This window comes from Orcinus orca, chromosome 1 (genome assembly GCF_937001465.1).
Source record: "Orcinus orca chromosome 1, mOrcOrc1.1, whole genome shotgun sequence".
NCBI lineage: Eukaryota > Metazoa > Chordata > Mammalia > Artiodactyla > Delphinidae > Orcinus > Orcinus orca.
This window is the reverse complement of record NC_064559.1, coordinates 129,323,884-129,346,542: the sequence shown is the minus strand read 5'-3', so window position 1 is coordinate 129,346,542 and position 22,659 is coordinate 129,323,884. Positions and strand designations below refer to the sequence as shown.

Below are 22,659 nucleotides of genomic sequence, written 5' to 3'. Positions count from 1 at the left end.
ATATAGTCTTTCACCTCTTTGGTTAATTTTATTCCTATGTGTTTTTTTTAATGAGATTTTAAATGGGACTTTTTAAAATTTTTGATATTTTGTTATTAGTGTAAAGAAATACAACAGATTTCTGTATACTAATTTTGTATCCTGCTACCTTGCTGAATTCGTTTATTAGTTCTAGTAGTTTTTGTGTGGAAACTTTAGGGTTCTCTACATAGAGTATCATGTCATCTGCAAATAGTGACAGTTTTACCTCTTCCCTTCCAATTTGGATACCTTTTATTTCTTTTTCTTGTCTGATTGCTGTGGCTAAGACTTCCAATACTATGTTGAATAGAAGTGGTGAGAGCGGGCATCCTTGTCTCTTTCCTGAATTTAGTGGGAAGGCATTTGTTTTTCACTGTTGAGTATTGTGTTGGCTGTGGATTTGTCATAAATGGCTTTTATTATATTGAGATATGTTGCCTTTAAACCCACTTTGGTGAGTGTTTTTATCATGAATGAATGTCGAATTTTGTCAAATTTTTTTGCATCTATTGAAATGATTATGTGATTTTTGTCTTTTGTTAATGTGGTGAATCACATTGATTGATTTGTATATGTTGAACCTTTCTTGCAACCCTGCAATTAATCCAACTTGATCGTGGTGTATGATCCTTTTTATGTATAGATTTGGTTTGCTAATATTTTGTTGAGATTTTTGCATCTATATTCATCAAAGATATTGGCCTGTAATTTTCTTTTTTGGTAGTGTCTTTGTCTGGTTTTGGCATCAGCGTGATGGTAGCCTCATAGAGTGAATTTGTGAGTGTTCCTCTCTCTTCAACTTTTTGGAATTGTTTGAGAAGGATAGATATAAGTTCATCTTTACATGTTTGGTAAGATTCCCCAGTGAAGCTGTCTGGTCCTAGACTTTTGTTTGCAGGGAGTTTTTTTTTTTATTATTACATATTCTATTTCACTTCTAGTAATGTCTGTTCAAATTTTCTGTTTCTTCTTGACTCAGCCTTGGCAGGCTGTATGTTTCTAGAAACTTTACCATTTCTTCTAGGTTGTCCAATTTGTTGGCGTATAACTGTTCATAATATTTTCTAATGTTTTAATATTTCTGTGTTATTAAGTTATTTCTTCTCTTTCATTTCTTGTTTTGTTTATTTGGATCCTCTTTCTTTTCCTATTGGTGAGCCTGGCTAGAGGTTTGTTGATTTTGTTTATCTTTAAAAAAACTACTTCTTGGTTTTATTGATCTTTTCAATTCTTTTATCTCTATTTTATGTATTTCCTCTCTGATCTTTATTGTTTCCTTCCTTCTGCTGACTTTGGGTTTTGTTTGTTCTTTTTCTAATTCTTTAGGTGACCGGTTAGGTTGTTTATTTGAGATTTTTCTTGTTTCTTGAAGAAGGCCTGTATCACTATGAACTTCCCCCTTAAAACTGCTTTTACTGCATCCCATAGATTTTGTAAGGTTATATTTTCATTTTCATTTGTCTCAAGGTATTTTCCAATTTCTTCTTTGATTTCATCATGGCCCATTTTTGTTTTTTGAGGTTTTTTTTTTTTTAGTAGGATGTTGTTTGGTATTTTCCTCTTTTTCTTTCTGTGGTGGATTTCTAGTTTCATACTCTTGTGGTCAGAAAAGATGCTTGAAATAATTTCTGTCCTCTTAAATTTGTTGAGGCTTACTTTGTGACCTAGTATGTGGTGTATCCTGGAGAACATTCCATGTGAACTTGAAAAGAACGTGTATTATGGTTTTTTTGGATGTAGTGTCCTGTACTGTATTCCTGTCCTGTACAGTGTCCTGTAGTGTCCAGTTAGTTACAACTGGTTTATTGTGTCATTTAGGACCTCTGTTGCCTTATTGATTTTCTGTCTGGATGATCTGTCCATTGATGTCAGTGGAAGGTTAAAGTCTCCTACTATTATTGTATTCTTGTCCATTTCTCCCTTTATGCTTGTTAGTATTTGTTTTATGTATTTAGGAGGTCCCATACTGGGTGCATAATATTAAAGAGTGTAATATCCTCTTCTTGTATTGAACCCTTTATCATTATTTAATGTCCTTCTTTGTCTTTCTTTATGGCCTTTGTTTTAAAGCCTATTTTGTCTGATATGAGTATTGCTACCCCTGCTTTCTTCTTGTTTCTAGTTACATTAAATATTTTTTTCTATACCCTCATTTTTAGTCTGTGAGTGTCTTTTGCCCTGAAGTGAATCTCTTGCAGGCAGCATATTGTAGTTTCTTGTTTCTTTTATTCAATCTGCCATGCTATGTCTTTTGAGTGGAGCATTTGGTCCATTGACGTTTAAAGTAATAATTGATAGGTATGTATTTATTGCCATTTTAATCCTTGTTTTCCAGTTGTTCTGTAGTTCTTCATTCATTTCTTCTTCTTTTTGTATTTTCTTTTGTGATTTGATGACTTTCTTTTGTAGTATGCTTGAGTTCCTTTCTTTTTGTTTTTTGTGGATCTGTTCTGCTTTTGATTTGTAGTTACCATGAAGTTCAAGCATGTTGACCCACAACTATATCTATTTACTTGCTTTAAACTAATAGTCATTTAAGGTCAAAGACATTCTAAAAGATCTACATTTTTATACTCCCCTCCCTCACATTTTGTGCTTTTAATGTCATATTTTACATCTTCATGCTTATCCTTTTCCTATTTATTGTAAGTACAATTGCTTTTACAATTTTTTATTGTTGTTTAATCTATGTACTGGCTTATTTAAGTAATCGTCAATCCTTTTATATATTTGCCTTTTCTATTATGATTTTCCCTTTCCTAGAAATTCTTGCGGGTTTTCTATTTAGAGAAGACTCTTCGATGTTTCTTTTAGGGTAGGTTTAGTATTGCTGGATGATTTTTGTTTTTGCCTCTCTGGGAAATCTTTATCTCTCCTTCTATTCTAAATGATAATCATGCTGGGTGGAGCATCCTAGGTTTTTCCCTTTCAGGACTTTGAATGCATCTTGCCACTCCCTTCAGGTCCTGCAAAGTTTCTGCAGAGAAATCAACTGATAGCCTTATGGGGGTTCCCTTGTAACTGACTCTTTGTTTTTCTCTTGCTGCCTTTAGAATCCTCCCTTTAACTTTTGCCATCTTAATTATGATATGTTTTGGTGTAGGTCTGTTTGGGTTCACATTGTTCGGGACCCTCTGTGCTTCCTGCACCTGGTTATATGTTTCCTTCTTAAGGTTTGGCAAGTTTTCAGCCATAATTTCTTCAAATACATTTTCAATCCCCACTACCTTCTCCTTCTGGAACGCCTATTATGTGTAGGTTGGCACATTTTACATTATCCCATAAGTCTCGTATGTTGCTTTCATTTGTTTTCATTTGTCTTTCTATCTGCTGTTCTGCTTGGGTGATTTCCATTATTCTATCTTCCAGTCACTTATTCATTCTTCTGTGTCATTTATTCTGCTATGAATTGCTTCTAGATTGGTTTTTATCTTGGCAGTTGAATTGTCTCTTTTTGATTGGTTCACCTTTATAGTTTCTAGCTCCTTGTTACAGTGATCTGCATTTCTATCAATAATCTTTCTTAATTCAGTTATCATTTTTATTGCCAACTTTTTTAACTTGGGGTGTAGTGGATTGGAGAGGTCTGTTTCATTGTTTGTTCTTTCAGGGGATTTTTCTTTTTCATTTAATTGGGAGTAGTTCCTTTGCCTTTTCATTTTATTTAACTTTCTCTGTCTTTATAAATCTAGGAGACACAATTATCTACTGTGGTCTTGAAGGGGTGTTTTTATGTGGGAGCATCTCTGTGTAGACTGTCCATGTCCAATGTCTTTGGTGCAAGTTGCTGGCTTGGGTATGGCTGCCAGCCAGGTCTTTCCTCAGAGTTTGCTGGCCGTTATCCCCTTGATAGGAGGTGTAGTTCGTGGTGTTGTTTCTAGACCCTGTGCAGGATATGAGGTGGGGCTTCCCTTCTGTTCTGTGGCTGTTACCGTGTCAGGGGCAGGGTCTGCTCCCCAGTTGTTGGATTAGAAGCCCTGAAGGTCAGGTTCAGTCAGGCTCTATTGCCCTTGAGTGCGTGCCCCACCCCTAGGGAGGTGAATACTAAAGCAAGTGAGGCCCGTGCGGTCACAGAGGACCTGTGGGCCCCCATGGCTCTGCTTAGAAGCAGCCCAAGATCGCATCCTTTTCTCTGTTGTGTTCATCCCATATCTAGTGCAAGGCTGTGGTGTGGAGTGGGCTGGGGCTGCAGGTCAGGACGTTGTGGCTGCAGGAGTTTAGGTGGCTATGCTCCCGCCTGCCATCTGTGCTGCTTCGGTGCCAGTTTTCTACCAGGACCTGTCTGCCCCAGGTCTAGGCTAAGCTGTGGTGTGAAGTGGGCTTAGCTGGGGTGCTCTCACTGGGAGATAATCTGCTACTCCTGAATGCACTGACGGTGGCCATCACCACCCCACCTGGACCGCATTCCAGGCCCTCTGGGCTGTCTCTGTGTAGCTAGATGAATTCCCAGGGCCTGTCTGCCCGAGATTCAGCCCTTAGCCTCTGTGTGCTCTCGTGGCACCTCCCTGTGCTCACCCTGACAGTGGCCACTATGGCTCCACTCGCCCCATCCATGTGCAATGGCCTCTGTGGCTTCCCCTGGATCACCCCCCAGGTGACCTGGTCTGGTTCTGCATAGCTAACCTGAATCTTTGCCCTAATCTCGCAGCAGACCGTGGTGTGGAATGAGCAGGGCCAGGGTGTTTGCCCCTTCTGATTAAGAAGTGCGACGAGGCAGCAGCCACCCGTGCATGGCTCTCTCCACCCTGATTGTCAGCAAGACAGCAGTCGCACACTCCTTGCAAGCAGAGTCTAGGCTTCTCTAGCCCTTCTGTCTGTCGCAGCAGATTTTCCAGCAGGAAAGGGGGCTTGTCTTCTCCACACAGGAGCCCAGGACTCGGATGCCCAGATTGTGGCTTGACCTGCTTGCTTCTCAGGGGCACAGGTCCCAGCCCAGTGCCTTTTCTGTCCCAACTGGTTATGTAGAAATCTTTCTTGCAACCTTGGTGGTATAGGAGTTCTTCTGCTGGTTTCCAGTTAGTTTTCCATGAGAATTGCTCCACATGTAGATATATTTTTGATGTGTTTGTGGGGGGAGGTGAGCTCCGCATTCTCCTGCCCTGCCATCTTGATCCCCCTCACTACATTCATCACTTTTTAATCAAGCATTTCTACTTCTAGAAATTTAATCTTCAGGTATACATGTACCAGTGTGAAATGACATTTGTATAAGGTTATTCACTGCAGTGTTTATAATAGCAAAATAATTAAAGCAATCTAAATGGCTTTCAATAGAGGGCTGCTTAAATAAATAATGGTATATCACTTAATGTAACACTATTTAGCTCTTTTTTTTTAATAAGAGACTAGCTGGGAATAGCTGAGAACTTTCTCAGTCTGATAAAGGGCATCTATGAGAAGTCTGTAGTTAATATTATACATAATGGTGAACTATAAAATGCTTTCTACCTAAAATTAGAAACAAGGCAAGGGTATATGCTCTTACCACTTCTACTCACCACTGTAGTAGAGGTCCTAGGAATTGCAATAAAGTAAGGGAAAAAAATAGATTGGAAGAGGCAAAACCATCTTTATTAATAGATGACCTAATTGTTTGCATAGAAAATCCAAAGGAATCTACAAAATAATTACTTAGTGAATTTAGCAAATCTGCAAACTACAAAGTCAAGTTACATTTCTATGTATTAGCAGCAAACAATTAGGAAATAATTTTGAAGTCCATCTTCAGCACTATCAAAAATGTATAGAATAACTAGGAATATATTTAACAGAAGACATTTGAGCCCTCAACTGAAAACTTTGATAAGACATTGCTGAGAGAAATTAAAGAACACCTAAATAAGTAGAGAAATATACCTAATTCATGAATTGGAAGTTTTCATATTGTTAGGATGTCTCTTCTCCCTAAATTGTTCTATAGATTCAACACAGTGCCCCAATATAATTTTTGTAGAAATTGACAAGTTTATTCTAAAAAATATAGAAAATGCTAAAGGCATAGGTTCACACACACACACACACACACACACAAACGAAGAAGAACCAAGTTAGAGAGCTCATAACACCTGATTTCAAAAGTTATTATAAAATTACAGTGATTAAGACAATGCGGTATTGGAATGAGGATAGACAGATAAGTGGATCAGAATAGAGAACCCGGAAATAGAGTAACATATACATGGCCAATTGATTTTTAGTGAAAGTGGCAAGGCAATTTCATGGGGAGAAGAAGTCTTTTCAACAAATGGTGCTAAAATAAGTGGGAAGACATGGGGGAAAATGACTTGGTCATTTTGATTGAGGACTCTTACCTTATACCACACACAAAAACTAATTTTAGATAGATCCTAGACCTAAACCTAAGAAGCTAAAACTATAAAGCTTCTAGAAGAAAAGTAGAAGAATATCTTTGCCGCCTTGAAGTAGGCAAAAATTTGAGAGGGCACACAAAGCACTATACATAAAAGAAAAAAAATGATACATTGGACTTCATCAAAATTAAAAACTTCTATTCATCTAAAGATACCGTTAAGAAAATGCAAAACAACAAAAAGAAAGAAGCAACAGTCTTGGAGAAAATATTCACAGTATGTATATATGACAAATGCTTAAATCCAGAATATGTATATAAAGAATTTCTTTAAATCAGCATCTGCAATCTTTTTCTTTAAAGGGCCATATAGTAGATATTTTAGGCTTTGCGGGCATTATCATCTCAGGAGCCACTAGTACTTAACTCTGCCAGGGCAGGGCAAGGGCAGCCATAGAAAATACATAAAGAAATGCATTGTGCTGCGCTCCAATAAAGCTTCATGTACAAAAACAGATGGTGGGCTGAATTTGACTGATCCCTACTTTAAATCAATAACAAAAAGTCAAACAACCCAATAAAACCAGGCAAAAGACTTGAACAGACACTTTTCAAAAGAAGATAAAGAGCCAATAGGTACATAAAAAGATGCTTACCATTGTTAGCCATCAGGAAAATGCAAATTGAAAATACCGTGAGATATCACTACATGCTTACTAGAAGGGCTCCCATTGTAAAGGTGAACCATATCAAGTGCTGGTGAGGAGGTAGAACAGCTAGAAGTCTCAGCCATTGCTGGTGGGATATAAATGCTGCAGCCACTTTGGAAAAAGTTTGGTGCTTCTTATAAAGCTAAGCATACGCTTTCCATATGACCCAACAATTCCACTTTTAGGTAGTTACTTGGAGAAATGAAAATGTAGGTCCCTAAAAAGACATATACGAATGTTGGTAGCAGCTTTTTAAAACTGATGATGGTGCATCTTTTTTTAACTGAAGTATAGCTGATTTACAGTGTTTCAGGTATACAGCAAAGTGATTCAGTTATACACACATATATATGTATGTATATAAATATATTTTTTTTCAGGTTTCCATTATAGGTTATGACAAGATATTGAATATAGTTCCCTGTGCTATACAGTAGGTCCTGGATAGCAACTTTATTTTTAATAGCTCAAAACTGTAAACAACTCAAATGGCAATCAACAGGAGACTAGACAAACAAGTGGTAGTATATTCATACAGTGGAATAGTACTCAGCAGTTAAAGGAATGATCTGCTGATACATGTAACAGCTGAGTGTAAGAAGCTGGACAGAGAAAAGTGCATACTATGTGATTCCATTTAAATGGGATTAGACAAGAGCCAAAACGAATGTTTAGTTATAGAAATCAGATTAATAGTGCCTGCAAAGGCATGGAGATTGATTGGAAGGGGGCATGAGGGAACTTTCTGGGGTAAAAAAGCTGTTCTGCACCTTGAAAGGGCTGGTGGTTACATTGACATATGTATTTGTCAAAAGCCACTAACTGTATGTTTAAGATCTGTACATTTCACTATATGTAAATTTTACCTCAGTAAAAATAAGAGGAATCTCTTATATTCTAATATGAGCAGAGCTACAAGATGTATGAAGTTAAAAAAAAAGCAAACTATAAAGCAGTATGCAGTGCACCACCTTTTCCATAAAAAGGAAATATCATAAGTGTGACTTATGTGTTTATATACATATAAGTATGTATACGTGTGTGTGTGTATATTTGCCTGTATAATCATTACATCAGACATAACCTATAGGATGTAGTTAGAAAGCTACTCTAGTTTTGTTTCTCTGTCTCTTTAAATTTATTCAGCCAGACTAGTTTTTTCTCTGCCCCTGTATGAAAACACAGTTCCCAAGACTTCTCTGGGTACTTTTAGGTAGTAAGGACTCAGTCACTTTAAGTGGTAAAAGACACTTTCAATTCAGGAATTAAAATGTTCAGCGCAGTGTTACAGACTTCAAACTTGACCGGAAGTTGAAGCTTCTCCGTCCCCCAGGTTGGGTCAGGAGCAGGGGGACGGCTTGGGTCAGGGGAGGTGCAATCCTCTGCTTCTCTCTCCTCTCCTACTTCCTCACCCCTTCCTTTCCCAGCTTTGCTAAAACGGGCTTCTGACTCTTGGGGCTGGTACACCAAAAGTGAAGAGAAGACAGAAGGAGCCAGGAGCATTTTTACTTGACTAGTACTGATTCTAGGATGAGTCTTCTGGGCTTGGGAGATGTTCCAGCCAGCTTTCTCCATGAAGCACTTTTCGGGTTATTTGGAAAGTTCCACCAATGGGCTTTCTCACCAGCAGTGCCCCTTACATGGTTGAGTGCACCTCTGCCCTGGCTGATAATTTCCCTATTCCTCTGGTCGGGCCTTCCTTCCCCTTTCCCGAGGCATTGAGCAGCTACCCACAGCTTCTCTCCGCTGAGGTCCCCACAGTCGTCCATGTAGCCGTCCTGGACACCAGCCCCACCCCGTTCTCAGGGCTCAGACCTTAACCCATGGGTTAAGGTCTGTAAAGCCTCTGAGTTTTCCAGGAAACACTTCTCATCTGACTTAGGAGTAGTATCCCTCGTCCTAAGGGACAGCGATAGATTCACATGGCAGTTCTCTCTCTCAAAACAAAAACAAAAACATCTCATTAGAATTGCTCTTGTACGTGAGTCTATGCACTTGCCAACACCTGTACACAGTCAACTGTATCCAAATAAAAAATACAATCAACCAAGGTATCAGGAGATCTCAGGATAAAATGTAGACTACAACAAATGAATTTAACTTATTATAAATGTGTGACATAACCTAACTGAAGGGGGTAGAGAGAAAAGGAGCTGGCCTAGGTAACTTTGGGAAATAACCCTGTGACTACATTCTGTAAGCTAAAGCCAAGAAAAAAAAAAACCACCAAAAAATTTAAAATACTGTACATAAACACTGTGCTCTAGTTGGTAAATTTGTTTCTCACGGGATACTATTTAGCAATTTTGAAGCTACGTACTAGGGTTGATGATAAAGTAAATATCCATGAGTCCATACTTATATAAATAAATGATTAAGTAAATAAATAAATGGGAGAAAGGGGATAAATCTTTACAGAGGATCTCAGATAATGTGTGTAGATATTCCTCCTCCAGGAGGTGGAACTTAATTTCCCTCTTCTTGAGAGCAGGCTGGATTTAGTGAATCACTTCTAAAGAACAGAGTGTAGAAAGAGAAAAATAGTCACATTCCAGTGGAGAAAACTGGCAGGTACCAGCCACCTTAACCAAGTGATTTCGGGCAACTTCAGCAGTGGGGTCATGTTGCTGTCGTGTCCCCTGATGTGATCCTCTGAGAATAGCTCTTCGCCTCTGTGGTTTTCTTCCTATAAACCCATAACTGCAGCCTAATCATGAGAAAATGTGAGGGTCATTCTATAGCTTGAAGGACATTTTATAAAATACCTGACCATGAATCTTCAAAAGTGTCCAAGTTATGAGAAATGGGGAAGAACTAAGAAACTGTCACAAACCAAGAGGGACACAACAAATAAATGCAGTGTGGTATCCCAGAACGGAAAAAGGAATTGGTGGAAAATGGTGACTTTCAAATAAAGACTGTGGTTTAGTTAATAGTGTAGCACCAATGTTTTTTTTGGGTTTTGTTTTGTTTTGTTTTTTGCGGTACGCGGGCCTCTCACTGTTGTGGCATCTCCCGCTGCGGAGCACAGGCTCCGGACGTGCAGGCCCAGCGGCCATGGCTCACGGGCCCAGCCGCTCCGCGGCATGTGGGATCCTCCCGGACAGGGGCACGAACCCGCGTCCCCTGCATCGGCAGGCGGACTCTCAACCACTGCGCCACCAGGGAAGCCCACCAATGTTGATTTCTTAATTTTCACAAATGTACTGTGGCTATGTCAGATGTTAACATTAGGTGGAGGTGAGTGAAGGTCCATGGAAACTCTCTGTACCATGTTTGCAATTTTTCAGTAACACTAAAGTTATTCCAAAATTAAAAGTTTATTTTATAAAATGCTCTTCTAATCTCCAACTTCCAACACTCTTATATTCAGTGTGGGTGAAGGTTTAAGAGAATAACCAGTTTTCTCCTACCTGTCTTTTGACAAGCCCTGCTTGGTGGGGTCTGGCATCTCGTTTGGGGATATAATTTTTATTTTCTTTGAGCCCCAGCAGCAGACTCCTATTTAAATTTCCTGTTACGTTCGTGTATGCTAAAAACGTCTCTAGGATGATATACAAGAAACCAAAACAACGGTCGCCTGTGAGGAAATGTATTTCCGTGGCCCAAGGAGAAGAAAGTGCAGTTACTCACAGTTTATCCTATTGCGCCTTTTGGAATCTGAGCTGTGTGAATGTACCACACTTGCAAAATTTTTAATGTAAAAAATACAACGGCTCGGTTGTATTACTGTTCTCTTAAATCGCCATTCAGTGACTCGGGAACTCTCACATACTGTTGTGACTCCTGAGAAAGATCCTGCTGTATGTTCTGTGTTGAGCTTCCCTGGGGTTTCAGAAGGCATTTTGCCTTCATGGCAATGCGATGTTGGCGACCGCCTAATGTTTTAGCAACTTGTCGGGTAATTTAGCACTTCTTGGATCAGGATTATTTCCACTGTTTGGGGCCCACAGAAGGAAAGAAGAGCAGGATGCTGTGAAGGTATGTGTGGCCTCATTAGGATTCATTAGGATGAACATTCCTGGGCATTTTTCCATTTCAGGAAGGGCCCCAAAAGAGGTCAGCTTTTTCATCTACCCAAGGCAGTTATCAACCACAGCTTCATTCATACGTTTATCACTCATTTATTAAGCACTCACTCTGTTTGTAAGAAAACTCTCAAGGCTTTTACGTCTTCTTAAAGAGGATAGAAATAAAGCTGGTGGTTTCATTAGTACAGCTTTTGATTGAGCCGGTCCTTATCTCTAATAGTTCCTAAAAGAAATGTGATTCTTGCGTTGGAGTTGGTAGTTTGTTATCCAGACATGAGAATCAGCAATGTCACTCCCCAAGATGAGGTTCCAGACATGAGAGTCAGCAATGTCACTCCCCAAGATGAGGTTCCTGGTGTCTATGGGTCTCCATAATCAGTTTCCCATCCGGGCATCAGCTGAACACTGTGGCAGCACAGATGCCTGGCTTTGTAAGGTGTAGACTGCAAACAAGATGTTAAACTTCTTTTTATTATTGTAGATCTTATACATTTTGGTTGCTGAGAATTTTAAATAAACATCTTTTTTTAAGATAAGTAATTAAGTAAACATCTTTGCCACTTATTCTTTTATTTTTTAGCAAGTCTTTTCCCTTGTTTAATCGATGCATCCCTCAAACTCCTGAGTGTTATTCCCTGTTTGCATCTGTTTTGATCAATGATGTTGACGCCCTCCATCGAATTCTAAGTGGAATAATGTCAGGAAGAGACACAATCCTCGGTCTCTGTGTCCTCGCCTTCGGTAATTTTCAATTAATTTTATTTCAGTGACTATACCAAAGTTTCTAGCACTTATGTATGTTGTACAATGGAAATTAGCCTCTTGACTTAAATATAAAACTTCATATATTTTCTTTGTAGTTATTTTCAGTGTTTCAGGTTCAAGTGGAGCAGGGGGCAGTAAGACTGGGGAGAGGCCAGCTGGCTCTCTGCCCCGAGGCCTCACTAGGTGGGGCTGCCTTAGAGAGTGACCGCGTTCCAGGGCCTGCCCCTCAGCTCTGCATAAGGATGGATGTGCAGAGCAGATTGCCACTTTGTGAACTGGCCATGATAAGTACCAGGAACGCACATCCTCTGGCCCGTGTGCCCTCTTCCCCTAGGCAAGCCCGATCACAAGGCTGCTTGGTGAGCAAGGGAAGGAGGTGTGTGCATCATTGCATATAGCATAGAGGGTATAGCATCAGAGTGCATTGGCCTGGTGTATCCAGCTCCTCCTAGGAACAGGCCTGCTGGGTTGTAGGAGGGTCAAGTTCTTGAGCCCGATCATGCCTTTTCTCGGCCTTTCTGGAAGCAGCCCCCCAGGCGCTCGTCACCATTTGACTTCCCATTTGCTATTTTAGCTCGATGAGCTCCTTTAAGAGTTGACCTTCTCTTTGAACGAATTAGTTCTCTCTGCTGCTGTAGGCAATAGTAGTGGCCTCTTATTTACCCCGTTATTTACAGCGGCCACCTCCCAACCTTGGAAGGTTGAAAGAAACTCTTTGATCAGCCATTAACATAATTTTGCCAGTTTACAAATTGAATTTTCCATAATTTCATTACCTAAAGGTTACTAATTCCTGAATGCTTGGGGATGCTTAACTAGCCACCGTTATGTAACTTCCAGACTTCTTATGACCCAGATGGGCCAGACATCCTGCTTGCTGTTAACACATTGAACCTCATCAGAACCCTATCACCATTTGCAGGAGAGGAAGCTGAGGCTTAGAGAGATCTGAGGCTTGGCCAAGCAGAGGTGCAGAGCTGAGACTCAGCCCAGACCTATCTGATTCTAAACCCGTGTTCTTAACCACTACACCCAAATATCTATATGTAATCTTGAATTCTTGTTTAGAAAAAAAAGTAATATAGTATTTATAAATTCACTGAAGTACTTAGAATAAATTCATAGGCTTAAAAACCCCCGAATTGGAAACTGATGTGCAGATTTTTATACATACATCTTATAATCTTAAATTTTTCATTTTTAAAGGCATTCATCTTTCATATTTAATGAGAGTATCTGAGAACACAAAATTAGAACTTTAGATAAGTTATGAAATCAAAAGAGTTAAGTTTGATAAAAAATTTTAGATGATTCATTTGGACTTAAAAAAAGAAAGTTTAGGGTTTTGGGGGAATAATACCTGCTTTAAAAGAAATTTTTTTTAAGTCAAGAAGAATGCTAGCACTTTCAGGAAGTGGCACTGTCACAGACCTAACTTGTGTATGCTTCAGAGAGGGGCCTGGGTGTGTCTTGTTTTTTTGTTTGGTAGATGTCCAAGATATCTAGAGATTGAAGGAAATCCTCAGCCCTCACTCTTTTGGAAGGTTTAGGCGTTCCAGCCCCATCATCATCCCCCTCATGCCTTGGTGGTTGTTAGAATTTATATGTTTTGCTTAATTTTCTAGCCTTGTCTTTGGCCATGATGTTCACCTTCCGATTCATCACCACCCTTCTGGTTCACATTTTTATTGCACTGATTGTTTTGGGATTGCTGTGTAAGTATTTCCACTTGATTGATTTCTTCTTGATTAAATGAAAAGCCTTTCCATTAAGTGTAGAACTTAAAAGCTGGCATTGCTGAGCTACATGGGGTCTTAGAGAGTCTCTCGTCCAACTCCCTCATGTTACATATGAGGAGACCCAGGCCCAGAGAGGTCAGGGAGGACCACAGGATTGCTTCTGTCTCACAGATCACAGCAGAGTTCCTGCTCAGCCTTCTGTCTCTTCTGCACTGTGCCGCCTCTCAGATGAGCTGGCCAGGTGAGTGGTACTGGTTTCCACACCATTAAAAGTCAGTTCCAATGCCTGTTGGAAGCCCTTTAAAGCAGAGGTCCCCAACCCCTGGTCCGAGGCCTGTTAGGAACCGGGCTGCACAGCAGGAGGCGATGGAGCGAAGCTTCATCTGCCGCTCTCCATCCCCCCCCCATCGCTCGCATTATGGCCTGAACCATCCCCCCACCTCCCACCCTGTGCGTGGAAAAAGTGTCTTCCACAAAACCGGTCCCTGGTGCCAAAAAGGTTGGGGACCGTCGCTTTAAAGGATGTCTTCTGAATTTTCACATCACCTGTGGGTACCCACATTGTCATGCAAAGGCTCCGGCCAATCTGAAGAGACGCAGGCCCTGAGCTGGGGCAGGGTCCCGGAGACCCTGCCTGGTGCCCACTGTTTTCCTTTTCAGTGCTGGATCCTGGATCCATCGAGAAGTTGTCGGGGAAGAAGGTCCGAGGGGCAGAGGCATGCAGGGAGCTCAAGGCAGCAGCTGTTTCCGAACTAGTATAGGATATTTTAATTTTTAATAATTGGCCTGACCGTAGGAGTTTCATCCCCTAAACAGTCAGTTCTGCAGATCACAGGTGCCCAGCGTGCAGGTGCTGGAGGACACGCACTATGGCTTGTGAGGGTGCCTTCCCCACCTACGGCTAGGAAAGACGACTGTGACCTCCCTGTCGTCGCTGTGGATGCGCTGCAGGTGGTACTGAGTACCTAAATGCAGAGCATGTGCAATGTCGAGGCGTCCGCCCAGTTCTGTAGGTGCCAAGCCAGTATCCAGGCTGCCCCTGGAGTTGTCACCCGCAGAGCTCACTTGGAAATTTTAGACTTTAGACTCTAATATTGTTCCTCTCACCATCCCGTCAGTGTGGTTTCCTCCCTGCTCACACCCAGCCCCACCCATGGGCTAGGCTGACAGGACACATCTGGGTTCCGGAGTTACCTCCCTGCGTCTCCCAGAGACAGGCAGCCACCCCAGGTCTGGCAGGTCCTCAGCTGGCCCCATCCAGCTGCTTCAGAGGGCCGGTCAGTGCCTGCAAAGCCCCAGGGGTTTGGGACCCACTGCCTGAGCAGGGCCGCCTGGTATGAAGGGAGGGGTGGATGCTTACCTCATGGCATGCGCGCTGAGTTCTGCTGGTGTTTTGCTTTCCAGTTGTCTGTGGTGTCTTATGGTGGCTGTATTATGACTACACTAATGACCTCAGCACAGAATTGGACACAGAAAGGGAGAACATGAAGTGTTTGCTGGGGTTTGCTGTTGTGTCTACAGTTATCACGGTAAGAAGCACCCTTCCAGCAGTAGATCAAGTAGCCGGGCAGAACTCTGAAATCCAAATAATTAGATTTTAACCAAAAAGCAACGAGCACTTGTTTTCTTTCACTGCAGAATGTATATACATGTTAGTGTAGTGAGTGTACACACATGTCTAGTGCCTTTGTGTTTTATTTGAGATACCTACATAGGAATGCATTGCAGCCTTAAAAAAGATGAGTAAACGCTCTGACTTTGTTCCGTCACGTCCGCCATCTCAGAGGTTGGTTCGTTACCCTTGCTGACTCATTACCCTTGAACACGGTAGAACCGCTTGCACCCACAGGCGGCTATAGGGGGGATGCCGCAGCGCGGAGAGGGAGCCAGACATACAACAGTTCCCATTTCCTGGTTTGTGGAGAGTCGCCACCCCTCTAGCCAGTGGATGCTCTGCTCTCAAGGCTGTGACAACTCGCACTGCCCTTGAACACAGAGAGCCCTTTGTTTCCAGACGTGCGGCTGCTAGGCTAAGTTGGTTTGAGAGAACCGCCGCCTCCTTGGTGAATTCCCTAGTTGAGAGCAGGCAAACAGAGAGCATTGAGCCTGGAGATCCTGGTTGTTGGGGGAGGGTGGTTGGCAACTGAAAATCATTCTGGTCCCTCCCCGGGTGCTGATAGCAGTTCTGGAATCATAGGGCCCTGGAAAGGGTTGGGAACTGATTTCAGGTGGCCCACGGGCATCCTTTGGTGTGTTGCTTGCTAACTGTTTCACGCAGGCATGGCAGCCGGGGTTTCCACACGCCCATTAAATCTTTCAGCAAGGGCAGATTCTCCCACCAGCTCAGCTCTCTCCTCCACGGGGATCCTTCGGTTCTCATGTTTGGTACAGGCTTCCCGTTTTCTCCTTTCTAGTGAGGTGTCAGGTTTGCGTTTGTCACGTGAACTGCATCTCAGTGAGCAAGTATCCGATAAAGCAAAGCTCCTGGTTCGTCCCGGGACCAGGCCCGGAGCTGAGCCAGCGCGTGTGCAGGAGGCTGGAGAAGAAAGTCCCCCCTGCATCCCAGGCCGCGTGCTGGGCTGTTGGCACTAGGGGCAGGGAGGAGAAGGGCTGGGAGCCGGGAGAGCTTGCTTCTCCCCTTCCCCCACCCCCAGCCCTCCACAGGGCTCCCTTTGTCTTCACACACTGAGCCATTAATGGCCGCCCGATGCCAGGGTCGGGGGAATGCTCTTCACCAAGCGAAAGGCTAGGGAAAGGGCAGACCGTGAGAGCAGAGTGAGGAAGCGCACCGCGGCTCGCACACCGTTCATTTAACACACGTGTCACTGCCGCTCAGTCTCTACCAAGGACTGCTGCTGAGGAGCTGTTCTCATAAGAGCCCTAGCTTCTTCGTCACCATCACCGTTTACTGAGCGCCTGTTATGCCCAGGGCCCTGCACTAAGCAATGGACCTGGCAAGACACAACACGAAGGTAGCACACGCCCCACGATGAGACGAATTACAGGGCTAGCAACGCCGTGACGTGGTACACGGGGAGAGATGGCGGCCTATGAGGGGAGCTGCCTAGGAATATTATTTCAGTGGTTTCAATAAAACCACTGGCAGCGATGAAGAAAATGGGATGAATGGCATCGAATGCTCGCCTCAGTGTGTCAGCCTAGGGGTGCATCTTAGAGCCCAGAAGGGTGAAGTTGAGGCTTGACCCCTGTGGTGAGTCAGCTCTGCTGTCCACCCCGCCCAGCCAGCACCCTAGCACCATCCCCAGTGGGTAATGCTGATCTCCCTTGAGACTGAGGAAGTGACGGGTTAGAGTTAACTCATCACTTGTGGTCAATATCCTGGTGTACTTTGAACGTGAGGGGAGCATTTTATATATATATATATATAATATAGTTGAAAAACACACACATTTAAACACACACATTTTACCATTCCACTCAGGAGCTAGAAGCCAAGTTTATTTGCCTAAAGATTGTATCATTTTGCCTCATTAAAATTTTTAGTAAAAAAACGACAACAACAAAAAATGTCCCTCTTCCTTGTTGGTTGTGCTAGGCATTGAGGACACAGGGATGGAAATTCCTACCGTCTCCTCCGGGCATCTTCCCTGGCTCCTCAGGCCAGTCCCCACAGCTACGGCAGGAGGCCCTGTTCCCAACCCCTGGAGCAGTTTTGCACAGTTTATCCCACTGCCCTCTGACTTTCCTCCACTTGATTATGAGGTCCCTGAGGAAAACAATGCCCAAGCCCAGCTGGAAGAGGAAGGGCATCTTAGACCAAGGGAGTAGCATGGGAGGGGTCACAGAGACAAGAGAGGAGCCTGCAGAAAGTTCTCTCGACAGGAAGGGACCATGCCAGGAAGATCCTGATTTACAGTGATGATGATTTCGATCTTTATCCAGGAGGTTTGGGGAGATGTTGAAGGATTTTGAGCAGGGAGATGATATCCTTGACTCTACCTTTTACAAAGATCCCTTTAGCTTGGGTTGGAGGAGGGATTGAGGCAAGGGTAGGGGGCTAAGGGGATTAAAAGCAGAAGGTAGTACAGAGGCTACTGGGGTCTGGGTGAGAGATGTTGAGACTTGAGCTGTGGCATCGACGTGGGAATAGAGAGGAGAGGATAGATTGAGAGCTCTATCGGGAAACTGAGTCCAAGGTGATTGAGATTGTGCTGTGCGCTGGGACTGTGCCAGTCCTTGGCAATAACAGACGGCCCTGCCCTCAAGGAGCTTGATGTGATGTGAAATGCAGGCAATAAACATCTACAGGAGAGTATGTTGAGTGCTACAGTAGGGTAAGTATGGGATAAGATGGAAGCATGCAAGAGAGGAGCCTGATTTTTTCTTGGAGAGTCCAGGAAAATTAGGGCCACTGGAGTAGGGAATCCAGGGGACATAAGTTTTTGTATGAAGTTAATGAATTCGGTTCAGGACAAGTTGAGTTTGACACACTGTAGGACACCCAACACCTGGTCAGTAACTGAAGTGCTTACTCATCCAGCACCTAGAGAAAGGTGAGGCTGGAGATTTTTTTTTTTTAATTGGCTGCAGGATCTTAGTTCCCCAACCAGGGATCAAACCCGTGCCCCTCGCAGTGGAAGCGTGGAGTTCTAACCACTGGACCCTGGAGATTTTTATTTAAAGGTTATCAGCATCTAAGAAGGATTCTAAAACCACAGAGGAGTAGGAAAGACCACCCAAAGGATCCCAAGAAATAGCAACTGAAGAAGTAGAAGGAGAGCCAGAGGAAACAGCAGTCACAGAAGTCAAAGGAGAAAGTTTTAGGAAAAGAGGAGGGGACAAGAGATTCACACGCCATGCTGAGGTCAAACAAGATCTGGAATGTTTGTGGGATTTGACATTCAGGAGGTCAGATGAGGTGACCTTGGGGAGAGCAGTTTCAGGAGAGGCTTGGGGTCCGGAGGTTTACAGGCAGCTGAAGGATGAGTGCAGGTGTGGACGTGCAGATGGCTAGTGTGCACTAGAACTTGAAGAAGCTCGCCTGTGAAGGAGATGAGAGATGACGGTGGCTGGGCCGCGGTGTGAGGGTAGAGGGAGGTTTGTTTCTTTAATATGATATTTATATACAGGGAGGCCAAAGCCAGCAGAGGAGGAGGCACAGAAGGTTGCTTTGAGGCACGATCACTGTCCTCTTCCCTCATACTTGTGTTCCCTTGACCTTCTGCAGTCCTTCCGCATTCTCTGAGCATATTGGGTGCTGTGGAGGGAAAAAGAAATAGATGGTTCCCTGACCCCAGAGGACCTTATTCTCGTTTTCTCTCATTCTCTGACCAGATTGCAAGCTCCTTTAGAGCAGGGGCTGTGTCTTGTCCACTGTTGTAGCAGCAGGATCTAGCATAAGTATCAGCACATAGTAGATGCTCAGTTAGTATTTGAGACTATGGCTCTTCTATTATAATAAAAGTAGGGAGTAACTATCTTAAAAGAGTTGTTTGCTGAGATGTCAATAAAATATTAGGGTTTGTTTTCAGCTCATCTCAGTTCTTCATTATTTTGAATAATTTAACCCCTTTCTCACCAGGCAGTTCTGCTCGTCTTGATTTTTGTCCTCAGAAAGAGAATAAAATTGACAGTTGAACTTCTCCGAGTCACAAATAAAGCCATCAGCAACTCTCCTTTCCTGCTGTTCCAGCCACTGTGGACGTTTACCATCCTCATTTTCTTCTGGGTCTCCTGGGTGGCCGTGCTCCTGAGCCTGGGAACTGCAGGTAAGGGCAGTGGGAGTGGGGTCCGTCACCCTGGAGTCGTGCACGGAAGGCCTCACCATTCTGGAACCATTGGCCTGTTTTTGTAAGGACCGAATTTCCCAAGCAGCTAAAGGCATCTGATGCCAACAGTGACGGTGCCTGGGTCTCTGTCATGGGAGAAAAAGCAGGAAATTCTTTTTCCTCTTTTGTATCAGTATGTGAAAAAAAGAACCTAGGAAAGACCCTGTTAAAACGTTGTGCTCAGAAGAACAAGCTTAAGTTTAAAGCAAGTGTGCACAGATGTTCACATTGCTTTGCTCCTGAGAAGACAATACTACCCTCCATTCTGCTGTCATATCTATACAGTGGTTTTCCACCAGAGATATTCCTCAGAATCAGCTGTGGTGCTTTACTAAAATACAGATGCCTGGGCCCCATCCTCGGAGACTCTGATTCACTTGGTTTGTGGTAGGGTTATGTTTTTTTGGATCCCTGTAAGAGAGCAACCACATTCTAGAACAGTGCTATTCAAAGGGGTGTCTGACACCGGATAAGGAGCTTATGCCAGAATGTCTGTCCCTCCATCACTTCCTCCATCAAGAAAGTCTTGCTGTGAAAAAAAAAAAAGTCAGCAGAATGAGACGATAGGCCTCATGATGCAGCTGACCTAACTTCTGGCACGAGCTCCTTATCTCACTGTGGACTAATCACATACAGGGTGAGCCCAGGCCACTAGTCTGTGGCCCCCACTTTGAGTGATACTGCTCTAGATCTTCTCTCACTCACTCCTCCATTTGATTTAGTTAAGGCCCAAACTCATACTCTGATGTGAGTACAAAAGAGCAAGTTGCTTTTGGAGACTTTCACCAGGCAGATAAGAACCACAGCAGATGTCAAAGCAACAGGCTAACATAATTTCTTAATGTTTATCAAGTTTATTCTGTTCCCTGTAGGCTCCAGTTGTATATGTAGGAATAACTACATGTAGTAGATTCTTAGTAAACTAGGTTCTCTTACCTCTCTTCTGGAGTCAGCTGCCCCCATGGAGATTACTTCAAGATGGGCAGCCAGCTCTCGGGAGGTCCAAGCCCTTGAAAGCCCATGTTTCCAGCTTAGAGATGCTCTAGGGGCAGTCTCTTCTGGCGGGGGTCTCTGGAAGCTTGCTGAAGGCCTGCAATGCACTTCCGAAAATTATCCAGCAGGGAACCTTGTTCAAATTGATTACAGGAGAGTAATCAATCAGGATGCGTTTTGTGTGAGAGTGACAGAAACCTCAAAACAGTGGCTTAAACAAGATGACGGGCAATTCCTCTCTCATGTAAATGAAGCCCACGGGAGGAGACCCCATGCTAGCATGGGCTGCCAGGGGTCACGACCCACGCACCTTTTTTCTTGTTGCAGAGCCTACCACTTGCTTCCACCTCAGAGCTGAAATAGACACTCGAGTTCCAACCACCCCGTCTTATTGGGCTGTGAGGAAGGTAGCAGGGAAGTCATGACAACACTTCCACCTACACCCATTGGCCAAATCGCAGTTACATGGCAACTCCTCTGTGCAAGGGGGGACAGGAAATGTCATTTCGTTGGTGGCGGCCATGCACAGCCTAAAAATAAGAGGTTCTGTTACCAAGAAAAGATGAAAGAACAGAAATTGCAAGACAGTTGGAAGTCTTAACTAGGGCAACACTGAACAAGCATCTTCCAGCTCGTTCCCTTGATGTGGTCTTAGTCCTGGCGGAAAGGGAAGCAATGGCTTCAGTGCCTCCAGGAAAGCAAGCATTTATTGAAAATTTCCCAAATTCTAAGCTCTGCACTAGGTGCTGTCTTATGTTCTCTCCTTTAAGTGTCGCAACCCCCTTTCGATGCCTGTGTTATGTTCAAGTTACAGGCAAGAAAACTGAGGTTCTGAGAAAGCAATTTGCTGAAGGTCCAGCTAGAAAGTGTGATGGCTCTTACTGACGCCAGAGCTCTAGAACAGAGCCTGTGCTCTTTCCACTATGTCGCATGTCCCTTGTGTCTGGGATAGAAAGCTAGGAGATCAAATTAGACCTCCTCAGGTTTGTCTGTTCAAGTTGAAGCAGTATTGTGACCACAGCAGCTGGCTGGTGAATGCAAGCTGTGCCTGTAATGTGGTGTTTGGGACCTGTGGCCAGAGGGCAACATGACAGGGCCAGAAGCTAAAGCCAGATCAGGCTGGGAGTGAGGTGTGGCAGGAGGTGGCAGGGCTTGACGCCCTGGTGGTGGACTGTGGTGCTGGGCCCTCGCCCTAAAGAATCACAGAGGAGAGCTTCCCTGGTGGCGCCGTGGTTGAGAGTCCTCCTGCCGATGCAGGGGACGCGGGTTCGTGCCCCGGTCCGGGAAGATCCCACATGCCGCGGAGCGGCTGGGCCCGTGAGCCATGGCCGCTAAGCCTGCGCGTCCGGAGCCTGTGCTCCGCAACGGGAGAGGCCACAATAGTGAGAGGCCCGCGTACCACAAAAAAAAAAAGAATCACAGAGGAGAGGTGAGGCCCTGGGAAGTACAGCTCAGGACCAGGGAGGGACCTTGCTACTCCAGCCTCCAGGGTACAGCTGCCCGCCCCGCTGTCGTTATGGGCTCTGAGTCTGAGTGAAGGGAATTGTCTCTGTGGTTAAACCCTCAATGATTTGGAGCAGGACACGTTCTTTCGTTCTTTAATGCACAGACGTTAGGTGAGCACTGGGGGGACGAGGCCCTGGCAAGGCGCTGGGGAAGAGTGGTGACCTCTCCCCACGGTGTGGATGGCAAAGGCCGATGAGCATCGCAAGAGGAGACATTTGGGGAGCTGTGGAGCACCACGGTGAGGCTCCAACCCCCTTTGCGAGTCAGGGAAGGCTTCTCAGAGGATGGGCTGGAAATTACCAGAAGATCGGAAAGTACAGAAAAAGGCAAAGGGGATTTAGTGGGGTCATGTCCAAGCTCAGGAGGGAGCCTGCTCACAGGGGACAAGGCGAGAGCTGGTCCTGGGAGTTGGGGATATAGCTGGAAGGAACACGCCCCAGGGCCAGCTTGGGGGTGAGCTGCTAGTAGGGCTGTCCTTCAGTTCCCCCACTTCGGCCCCAGCTGGGCCCAGGGCCTGGGCCACAGGACTGAGAGGAGGGGCCGGGAGAGGATGGGCTGCTCTGTAGGGCCGAAGGCAGCACATCAGAGCGTCACATATTAAAGCACAGCCCTTCTCTATCTGTGGAAGGAGCAAAATGAGCAAAAGTGAGAGGAGTTGAAGGGCAAGAAGAGGAAGCCGGGTGCCCAGGACCTACTGTAGGGGTCTGTGGGCAGGTGATGTTCCGCTTCACAGGAGAGGGTGGCGCACAGAGCGACTGCCTTCCCCCTTCCCTGGGGCTGGGCGTCATAGAGACC

At 44.2% G+C, this 22,659-nt stretch overlaps 1 protein-coding gene across 8 annotated transcripts in view; it reads left to right on the top strand.

Moving 5' to 3' along the window:
* The window catches only part of SLC44A3 (solute carrier family 44 member 3), a 101,427-nt gene that overhangs the window by 14,290 nt on the left and 64,478 nt on the right, over positions 1 to 22,659 (top strand). For all 8 annotated transcript variants that reach the window (XM_004263050.4, XM_004263048.4, XM_004263047.3 and 5 more), the window contains 4 exons: positions 11,653 to 11,813; positions 13,463 to 13,552; positions 14,981 to 15,105; positions 19,119 to 19,305. In XM_004263050.4, the coding sequence (XP_004263098.2) occupies positions 11,653 to 11,813; positions 13,463 to 13,552; positions 14,981 to 15,105; positions 19,119 to 19,305 (563 nt within the window). The remainder of the gene's footprint in view (positions 1 to 11,652; positions 11,814 to 13,462; positions 13,553 to 14,980; positions 15,106 to 19,118; positions 19,306 to 22,659) is intronic.